We start from the raw sequence: 9,982 nt of genomic DNA on the forward strand, positions 1-9,982 counted from the left end.
TAGTTTTCTTCACATTTCAATAATGAGATGATATTTGTCGAATTACGTCAATTTAAATATAAATTTTTCTTTAACAGTAACGATTTTCAATATGAAAAATGTTCTACTTACATTTTTGTAAAGAAAGATATGAAAAACAATTGGAAATATAACTTTTGGAAAGAGCTCTCGCAGCACTAAGATGTTACGCGTAATATGCACTAGACGCATCGAGAGAATGCGACCTGTCATAACAAGTTTGTGCTCTATCTACGAGTCTCCCAAACGCGCCAAACTCCCTCCTATACTCTGACCAGTAGCGTGTATCGATTTGTTATAGGTAAGACGCACGTGCTTAAGAAAATTCACCGAGTAGCCAACTTAATTGTGTAGAATTCAAAAATAAAGCAAGTGAACTTAAACTTTTGATCGGTAGTGTATATGGCGATCGAGCAATAAAAATAACATTGGGGAAAAACAGTATTGCTTTTAACAGACAGTGTTCTGAAAAACTTGTCAAATTAGAATGATGGATATGTTTCGCTCTAACGCTCGCTGATGATCATTATACTACTGCGATACGTGCTCGTAACAGTTTTCTGAATGAGATTACAAGGGCTTTTGCAAGCGGTAAAATTTCAAATATCACGCCTACCATAGTAACGGATCTTCTTTGTTTGTATTACATATTTAATCATCTCTCCACAGAATTAGTAGTACTAGCAATACACGAGTTAGTAAATAGTTCACTCGAGTGCATGGATTGTAGTTTTACCTGGGTTTGTATAACATAAATTATCAACTTTATTCCATTATCCTTATTTCTCAAACTATTTAACTCCCAAATCTTCCAAAGTTCCTGTTTCAAAATGTATTTTCAAAGATATCAAATGCCCAGGATGCGTTTGTACTTCCTTCATACCTCCCTGGGTAAAACGCTCGCCGAATGTCCCGCGTTCTTGACTTCTTACAAGGAACCTTCAGGTAGTCGGATCGTGGAGTTTGTTCAAACTTATAGTATATGACGGTCACAACTCGAATATCAAGAAGTCAAAACTATTGGGCCAGATAGCCAGGCATTCTCGAGAAAATCGATTTAAAATATTCCAAGTGTTTTATATGAATTAATCGTTAGTGAAATCCTAAGTAAGGCGTGGCTCAACGGATGGAGTTCTAGTTTTATAACCATCGGATCGCTGGTTCGGGTCTCGTTGCGTTTGTTAACTTTCTTTTTTTCAAATATTTTTTTTTTAATTTTACACATAATTCAGTTAAGAATATTTGTAAGGAATGGAACATTTGGGTACAGAAATTGAAAACATTGAGTAGGAAGTTTAACATTTTAGAATTTTTTCAGTTTACAGAATAATCAAACGCTAAAATAATGTTTCACTTTAATGTTATTTAATTATTTTCTACGTTACGTAGCTAACTGTATCTCCCAGCTCTTGAGTCGGCGTTTCACAAGAGCCTGGATGATACTCGTCATAGAAGCAGGAGAAGGAAAAGACAACACAAAAGTCCGAAACCCCGGCTCAAGAGCAAGGAGATACAGTTAGGTATCTCCACAGTTTCTCCACTAGGTATCTCTACAGTTAGGTACCTTACTACGTAAGGTAGAAAATAATTAAAACCCATACGACTTCCTACCCAACGTTTTCAATTTTTGTACCCAAATGTTAATTCCTTATTAATATTCTTATCTAAAATTATTTGAAAAAAAAAAGTTAACGCACGCAAGGAGATTCGAACCAGCGATCCCGCGGTTACTAAACTTGAGCTCCACCCGTTCAGCCACGCCTCGCTTGGCATTTCATCAATGATCAATGCATATAAACCACTTAGACTATTTTAAAAGTCGATTTTCTCGAGAATGCCTCGCTATCTAGTGCAATAGTTTTGACAACTTATTATTCGAGTTATGACCTTCATATGCTATACCTGAGTATCTGAAGATCCAATTGTTAGAACATGTAGACCGGACTGCCTGTCGCGTCGTCTTGCCAGCACGCTCCGCCAGGCCCATAGTTAGCACGTTATATTCAAATTTTGATAAAATACTTTCGGATCCGCTTGAAAAAAATAAAACATAAAAAATATTCCCACGAGGGAAATCAGTATAAATTTAACAAATATTATACAGTCCAACGCCATTACATACTGTCCCCGCGCATAGAACCCCACGATGTAGCCGAAAATCGCAGAAATCCACGGTTCGTGACGTGCATCGCAAAATGCCATGTCACAAGTTACGTCAATGAAACATTTGGTAAAGGAAACTGCGTATTTCAATACCCCTAATATTATCGAAGCTAATAAATAATAATCAGTTAAAGTAAATTGCAATCAAAGTAATTAAATTCAAGTAATCTTTCTGTATCAGTGCTTGATGCAACTATATCGTATTTACTTACAAAATATTCACAAATAGTCGCTGATTCGAATTCAGAAATAGGTAGCAAAAATTTAGTTTGAAGACATAATTAAGGGGCTATGGCCAATAACGAGATAGGAATAGTAAATGAATTTCCGACTGAAATATAATTTGTTTAATTAATTTTGTTCATGTTAGATGGTGGATCATTAGCAGTTGATACAAGGCCAATGTTCGTATCGAGTACCTACACAATGTCGAGATACTACGCCACGCACGCTTATTTATGCTAATACTACGTTGAGTTAACTGGATATCCTTAGAATATCAATTAAGGTAATAAGATGAACTTCATTCAAATATTCATTTATTAACTATGAATAAATCTTTATTTGTGACAATAAAGAGGTTCAAATATGTAATTTGTTAACTATAACGAAATATTTATTTCATTAGAATCAACTTAATCATTTGTTAGTAGTTAATAAATCCTGATTAATATAAATATACTTCAGAATTTATGTTAAAACCGGAATTTTCATCCATTGATACTTCACTCCAGAAAAGTTGTTTTTTACTTTGCCTTCGTATATCTGCTCTTTGTCACTAAAACACCCATATCTGGGGTAAATAGGACCGCAAAAGGTTAAAATATATTTTAAAATTCTAGTTCGAGCTGTTTATAGTAGCTAGACCTACATGAGTTCTCCTCGTCCTATTGTTTCTGCAATGAGGATTTTAGAGACCTATGGCAGGTTTCGTAGGACTTGTAGCTCGAGGAGGATTCCTCGACTATACCGCATATACCGACTATACCTGGTAGGTCTAATAAGCCTTAGTATATAGAATATTCATGTCGGCATTTGCGTTTACAAAGGAGTAGAGTACGCAGATGTCTTAGTCAAGTCCTAAATTTCAATTCAGGATACCTAGAGACGATAAGAGAGAAAGGGAGAGGTTATAAGAATTAACTTAACTACTTGTCAGAGAATGACCTTGATTGCGCGGTACAGGAATAGGAAACTCTGAATCTCTAGAATACCAAGTGGTCACGAATAATTCAATAGGAGTAAAGGTCTGGCTAATCAAGGTAGACGGGATCTTAGTCAGCATGATTGATATGCACCGAACTGCCCACATGCTACATGTATATATCTGTCTAGAATCCACGAGTCTTCAGTTCGAGTTCAATCATGATCGTGAATACTTCCATAACTGATTCCGTGCTAAGTTTGAGCAATGTTTTAATTCAATCTTCATCGACTTGCTAATGAACGCCCAAAGCAAAAGAAAAGAAGGAAAAGCCAAGCCATAAGTCGACCGATTATCATATTTATTAAGAGAATTTCGTACTGCGTTTAAGAAGCGCCAACTATTTTTCTGAGAAAAAAGTCTATAAGAAGTGTTCAGAAGATATCAAGAATAATTCAGAAGACGACGGAGTGACAAGGAATTAACAAGGCAATATTATATCGTGAACTTCAAATGAAGGTTTATCATTGAAGACTAAATTCAAGAAATATCCGAATCGGATTTCAAATTTTCTGAGATTAAAAGGACTTATTGGATTGTTCGTTTAATAATATGATAACATTTTTAAGCTTGAACTGTTGAAGAAATAATGCGAAACTTTATTCAATTTTTCCTAGTTATCGTTATGATTGTGGAACACACTTTGCCTTTCGAATTACTTAAATCAATCTTTTGCCCACCGATACCTAGACTTGTTAGGATTAGGAATGTGTCGGCGACTCCCAAGACTCTTAAAAATAGCCAGCTACTCGTAGTGTTAGATTTCGTAAGTTTTGATCCCACAAATTAAACACATTCTGATGCTAAATAAAGTTCATTTCTCAATACTAATATATTCATCAAATATTAATTAACCCTTTGGAAAGCACTGACACACTGGTGAAACTACACTACATTTGTGTCGTGTCCCTGGGAAAATTGACGCACTAGTGCGCACGTCGTTAGTTTGTGACTGGTTTCAATAATACTTGGTACCTTGGGGTTTCTGTGTCACTGAATACGGATTAAAAATCGAAATTAAAAAATTAAAAATGTCGGATTCAACATAACTGTTTAAAAATTCTAAAAACTCTATATCTTGTACTATTTTTATGGAACTTTGTATGTATGGAGATTATGACTCACACATTATTAATTTAAAGAAAATATGGAAATTCATAATAGTGGGTTCAATTTGGCCGTCCGAAAAATGTCAAAATCTAAAATCCCGAGATATTACATTTTTTTAAGAATAAAATAGGATTTCAGATTCTGATCAGTTTTGGGCGCTACATTGGATTAACCATTTAGAATTTTAGTTTTTTTTACCATAAATTCGTATTCAGCAATAAAACAGGATACTATATTTCATATGAGTATAACAAATTGTAACAATGAAACACAGTCTGCCGTCGAAGAGGTTAATTTCGCGCTAACTTTTGTTTATTTCGCACTATGTAGGTGCTAAACAATACTAAAGGTGCTTCACAAATACTACAACATGTATTATAGTATTAATAGTGCGACAATAATAATGTGTATATTTGTCAATAGACAACATGCATGTGTCAATTTATCAGTCAGCAACAAAGCCGTTTGAAGTTTACTATAATTTATAACACCCAATTTTAGGTAGGTCTCGTCCAAAGGCATGGATATTCCGCAGAAGAGCACAATGTTACTACAGAGGATGGCTATAACCTCCTCATCCACAGGATTCCTGATAGCCCAGCTAAAGTAGAAATTAAGAAGAAACCTGTAGTTTTTCTTCAACATGGTGTGATGGCGTCTTCGGATTCGTGGGTTCTCTTCGGCCCCAGAAGAGATCTCGGTAAGTTTTCCTCCTAAATCACCCTACAAAAACTCTGATCAAAATGTTCCTTGAAAAATCACAAATATTTAAAAAAAAACGTATAAAAGATTCTTTCACAATCTAATTTTTTGATTTTATTAGAACTTTTTATTGTTCCTGCAATAACCAGAATAAATTCAAATAAAAAGTATTATGCAAAAAAAAGAGGAGGTATAAGGAATATGCACAAGGTTTACAGGTCTATCAAGAATGATGTCATTTATTTTTTCACTCTGGGATTCAAAGTATCATTCAAGAATATATATGATTATTATTCTTATTCTGGTATAGGTAAACAGGGTTCATGAAGTTTATATTATTCATTATACAAGGACATAATTATAAAATAGATGAAAACCACGACATTGTTCATATTTGATTTCATTGATTTATTATAACTATGGACAATAAGCATGCATGATTTCTTTGGATGTAAATTCTTTTAAACAATTAAACGAATCTAATGGAGTTTGAAAAAATTTAAATAACCTTGATTTTCTCATTAGCGTTCTTACTGGCTGATGCTGGATACGATGTATGGGTCGGAAACATACGAGGCAACACTTACACAAGATCACATATAGAGCTCTCTGCCTCGGAACCGGAATTCTGGAAATTCAGGTTTGTCATGCCGCTATAAAGAGTATAGGGAGTACTGACAGGTTGGTCGTTTTGTCACGTTACAATATACATACATATACAATATGAAGATATAATCGGACTAATTTATTTTGCAATGAAAGATAGAAAATTAATTATTTCTTAAATGTAATTCTATATAACTTGTAGTATGCACACTTAAAAATATACCTTTAAAATAGGAGTATAGCTCGCATATATGTATAGTAACCCATAGTTCTAAGGATCATTACTATCGTCATTATTATTAAAGTTACCTACAATGACCTGAATTTCCTTGATCAATAATTGTTAGTATCATCGAATTATTAGCATCATGTCATGTAAATTTACGCTTTCCATGTAACTTTTAACTACTAATACAACTTTGCGTGTATACAATATTAATTTATTCTTTATATAGCTACCACGAAATGTCACAATATGATATTCCAGCGATGATTGATTATATCTTGAAAGAAACTGAAGTAAAATCGTTGGTTTACATCGGACATTCTATGGGTACCACTATTATTTATGCTCTTCTTTCAACAAAGCCCGAATATAACGATAAAATAAAACTGATCGTCAGCCTAGCACCGATTGTATACTGGAAACAGCCATTTACGAATTTAATTAAAATCATTGTAGATAATACTGCAGAATTTGAAGTAATTCAGACATATTTTCTTTCACACCCATATTGTTAGATATATACATGTCTTATTTTTAGCTTATTTTTTGTAGAATATTTTTAAAAAGAACGGGATCTGGGAAATCTTGCCGCAGAGTACGAGCGTTGCTAAGCTTGTAAAAACATTTTGTGAAGACAAAGCTATTACTCAGCCTGCTTGTATTTCTTTAATATTCTTATTATCAGGATCTGATATTGCTCAATTAAATACTGTAAGCTATATATATATTTTTAATATCTATTGACGCAGTTTGTGAAATACCAGTCGGTTATTTCGTTTCTTTTTTTCACTGACAATCTGTTGCAGTCTCTCATTCCTTACGTGGGTTCGTTCTTTCCGGCAGGAGTATCCTTGTTTACATTATCCCATTATTATCAGAATATCGTAACAGGTATCGTAACACACAGTATTGATCAGAAATTTAAAAAATTGTTTCAATAATTAACAATTTATCCTGGAAAATTATGTTTGCAATTTTCAGGTAAATTTCAACAATATGATTTTGGATATGTGGAAAATTTTGCACGTTACGCACAGAAAAGTTCACCTGAATACGATATGAAGCGAATCACTGCCCCGTCTATACTGATGTATGGACAAAACGATGCCATATCACTTAAGAAGGTAAGTTTCTAACTTCTTATTTTTCTTTGGGATACATTATTAAAAAGTATGTATTCAATTTTAAAACTTCATTTAAAATATTTCACGATTTTTTTAGAACATTATGGAACTAGAAAATCGATTATCAAATGTTATCGTTAGTGATGAACTTTCATATCGATGGTTCACCCATTTGGACTTCTTGTGGGGTTCCGACAGTAAAATGTTTCTCTACGACAAAATAATCGAATTGCTAGAGAAATACGGTGGAAAAAACTGATACATTAAGATTGTTTATAAGTCGTATGTACCTTAGAAAGACATGAGCTATATTTTATCATTTTACTTTATAATGTAATGCTAATTTTGTTAGTTAATCTCGACCGTGATACAGCATTCATAAATTTGATCAATTTAGCTTCATCTGAAAAAGACCCGTGACTGTATTTTTTGTATTATTTTTGTTTAAGTGAACTAGGCAGTCTAAAAATAAACTTCTTAATTTCATTTTTGAAAAGTAGTATCTCTTCTGAGTTTAATGCAGTCGAACTATTAAAAGATTTCAAAGGTTACGGTCTTAGCAGTCTAGAAGGTATAAAAACTCCAGATGCAGTTATAATTTTTCATATACCATAACATTAAATATATTATACAATACATTAAAATATGATCTATAGTAAAAATTAATGTGTTGTTATCATACTTTAAGTGCCTTTTTAAAAAATTTCGAATATATTGATAATTTTTTTAGATACAGACTTTTTTATGTCGCGCTGTATTATGTCGCATTCAGTGCGTTATCGGGCCAATTGGACAGAATGCATTTGATGCGCTAAGCGCGTCACCTGTATTTGAGGGGTTAATAAAACGGAACAGCTATTTATCTCCTATTGTCTTCTAATGCTTTTTGTTGTATGTATACATTGTCATGATACCGCGAGAAATAATAAATAAAATACTAAATTATTGGGCGCCAGGTATAACCAGAGTTACACCGCTGTCTCCTAAAAACACCCTAGCCAGCTCTTATGCAGTGGGGTCCTGGATTTGAGAGACAATAATAAAAATCTGAAAACTGCAGAGGTTTACTCTCAAAACTACTGAAATTAGTGTATACAACGGCGAACTATCGGAACCAAAATTCAGGGTCGGATCCAATTTATTTTAAATAAAAAAAATATAAGAATAATGCAGTTGAATACATATGATAAGTACCGAAAACAGATCGAGATGGTACAGAACACACTGGGATATTACTCGAACGACATTATATTATATAGCGGGAATAATATTCCCGCTGGCACGACGCAACATAAGTAGATACCAATGAGTCATAGAGTGCATCGTGTTGTGTCCCCCCGCACTGTACTATGGTGCCATCCTCCCGCCCATGTGGCCGACTCTCCCCGCCCCCTCACCGCTGTAATGGGACACCCATCATGCGGACCTGGTCCTAAGGCTCGAAACACCTAGTAGCAGCAGCGTTGCATGTCCCCAGGGGGCCTATCACGGTCGGTAATTATGCAGTGACCACTGGTCGGTAATTTTTAATTATTCTAAGGAGGTAAGTGTACCATGGTGAAGTAGAGCACAGTGTTTTTGTAAGAAATGTCATATATTATAAAGCTGTCTGGAGTGACACATTTTCGATGATTAGCCTGAATCCTGTATAGAGGAATATGCTTAATGTTTTATTTCCTCTCGCCCGTCACCATTATTGACAAGATATGAGGAGATGGAGGTGAAGGAAACAAAACAAAAAGAAAAATAGGTATTTTAAATATATATTATAACGTAATTCTTTAGCTTGACCCGACACCGATAGCAAAACATACGGGAACGACTATCTTCGAGAACCAACCTACGTTACCTTCGGCCGTCCACCCGTCGTTCGTGCATCCGCAAGCCAGGCGGGCGGAAGCCAATTCTTTTTTCACCGGGAACTGACGAGTCGGTATAAACTGGGAGTTGGGATGGAACAGGCCCAACTCCACCAAGAACGAGAGCTCTGACGGAACCTATCAGACGAGGCGATAGCTTAACGGATCCTGTCGATTTTTGGGGACGCGTAAAATCGAGAAACACAACCGTAGGTGCTGATCTTTGGGGTCGCGTAAAATCAGCAAACGCAACTGGATACACGAACGGGAGCGGACGGTTACGGAAGTGCACGGCCGCTCAGGCTGCTAGGTTTGAGGTAGAGAGGGTCGGAGTAAGAGTCCGGCAAATAGTGCGAGAGACAGAGAGCGACGAACCGAGAACGTATTAGAACGAATCTTAATTACCTATCGAGATCCCTTCACCAATTAATAAATCGGGAGTCCTCACCGGAGCTGGTGCAGCTAATCCGTGGAGGCCGAGAACTGTATCCAAAGGACACTCTAGGGAGCACTGCACTAAGGCACAGCACTACACCTCTGTAACACTCACAGGAGTTCATAGAATTGCCTGGATATCGCGAGAACAACGCGAGAACTGTACGAATCGAGAACTTGCTATACCGTAGCGAAACACGGCAAGAAAAACTATCAACAGATAGCACGGGAGCACGAGCCAGCCCGTGACACTTCGGTCGGTGCCCCGAGACAGACTGCTTTGACAATAGCCAAATCCGAGAACTAATCATTCTGATTGGTCGAGAGCCTTATACCCGATAACTCTTCTATCTCCTTCGAGTCGTCCCTTTAAACCAAATCGAGAGCGTTCCTTAACGAATCGGTACGTAATTTTTGGAGATCCTCCACGGCCGCTTCCCCAGAGCATCGGGCGACAGCTGGGCGCCACATCCTTAACTCGGGCACGAGGTTCCTCTCCTGCCCTTAACCGTATCAAAATTACCTCCGCCCGCTC

At 36.0% G+C, this 9,982-nt stretch overlaps 1 protein-coding gene across 5 annotated transcripts; it reads left to right on the forward strand.

Moving 5' to 3' along the window:
• Positions 1-3,518: 3,518 nt before the first annotated feature.
• Positions 3,519-8,103, forward strand: LOC107271491 (lipase 3). Of its 5 annotated transcripts, none has more exons than XM_015747546.2 (8): positions 3,519-4,151; positions 4,997-5,195; positions 5,723-5,878; positions 6,259-6,505; positions 6,582-6,740; positions 6,836-6,920; positions 7,011-7,153; positions 7,251-8,103. In XM_015747546.2, the coding sequence occupies exons 3-8, from the start codon at positions 5,754-5,756 to the stop codon at positions 7,410-7,412; spliced, it is 921 nt and encodes a 306-aa protein (XP_015603032.1). In that variant the 5' UTR covers positions 3,519-4,151; positions 4,997-5,195; positions 5,723-5,753; the 3' UTR covers positions 7,413-8,103. The 5 variants fall into 5 exon arrangements, with proteins under 5 accessions (XP_015603032.1, XP_015603029.1, XP_015603030.1 ...); XM_015747543.2 differs by having other exon boundaries at positions 5,723-5,837; XM_015747544.2 differs by having other exon boundaries at positions 3,519-3,844; positions 5,723-5,837.
• Positions 8,104-9,982: the final 1,879 nt, after the last annotated feature.

Source organism: Cephus cinctus, unplaced genomic scaffold, assembly GCF_000341935.2.
Source record: "Cephus cinctus unplaced genomic scaffold, Ccin1 Ccin1_scaffold0984, whole genome shotgun sequence".
In the NCBI taxonomy this organism is placed as follows: Eukaryota; Metazoa; Arthropoda; class Insecta; order Hymenoptera; family Cephidae; genus Cephus; species Cephus cinctus.

Bases quoted from the DNA above. Each gene is read 5' to 3' on its own strand.
- LOC107271491 (XM_015747543.2), top strand. From the start codon at position 3,975: ATGCGAAACTTTATTCAATTTTTCCTAGTTATCGTTATGATTGTGGAA. The intron at 5,196-5,722 runs GTAAGTTTTCCT...TTTTCTCATTAG, and splicing joins CGGCCCCAGAAGAGATCTCG to CGTTCTTACTGGCTGATGCT. The intron at 6,741-6,835 runs GTAAGCTATATA...AATCTGTTGCAG, and splicing joins ATATTGCTCAATTAAATACT to TCTCTCATTCCTTACGTGGG.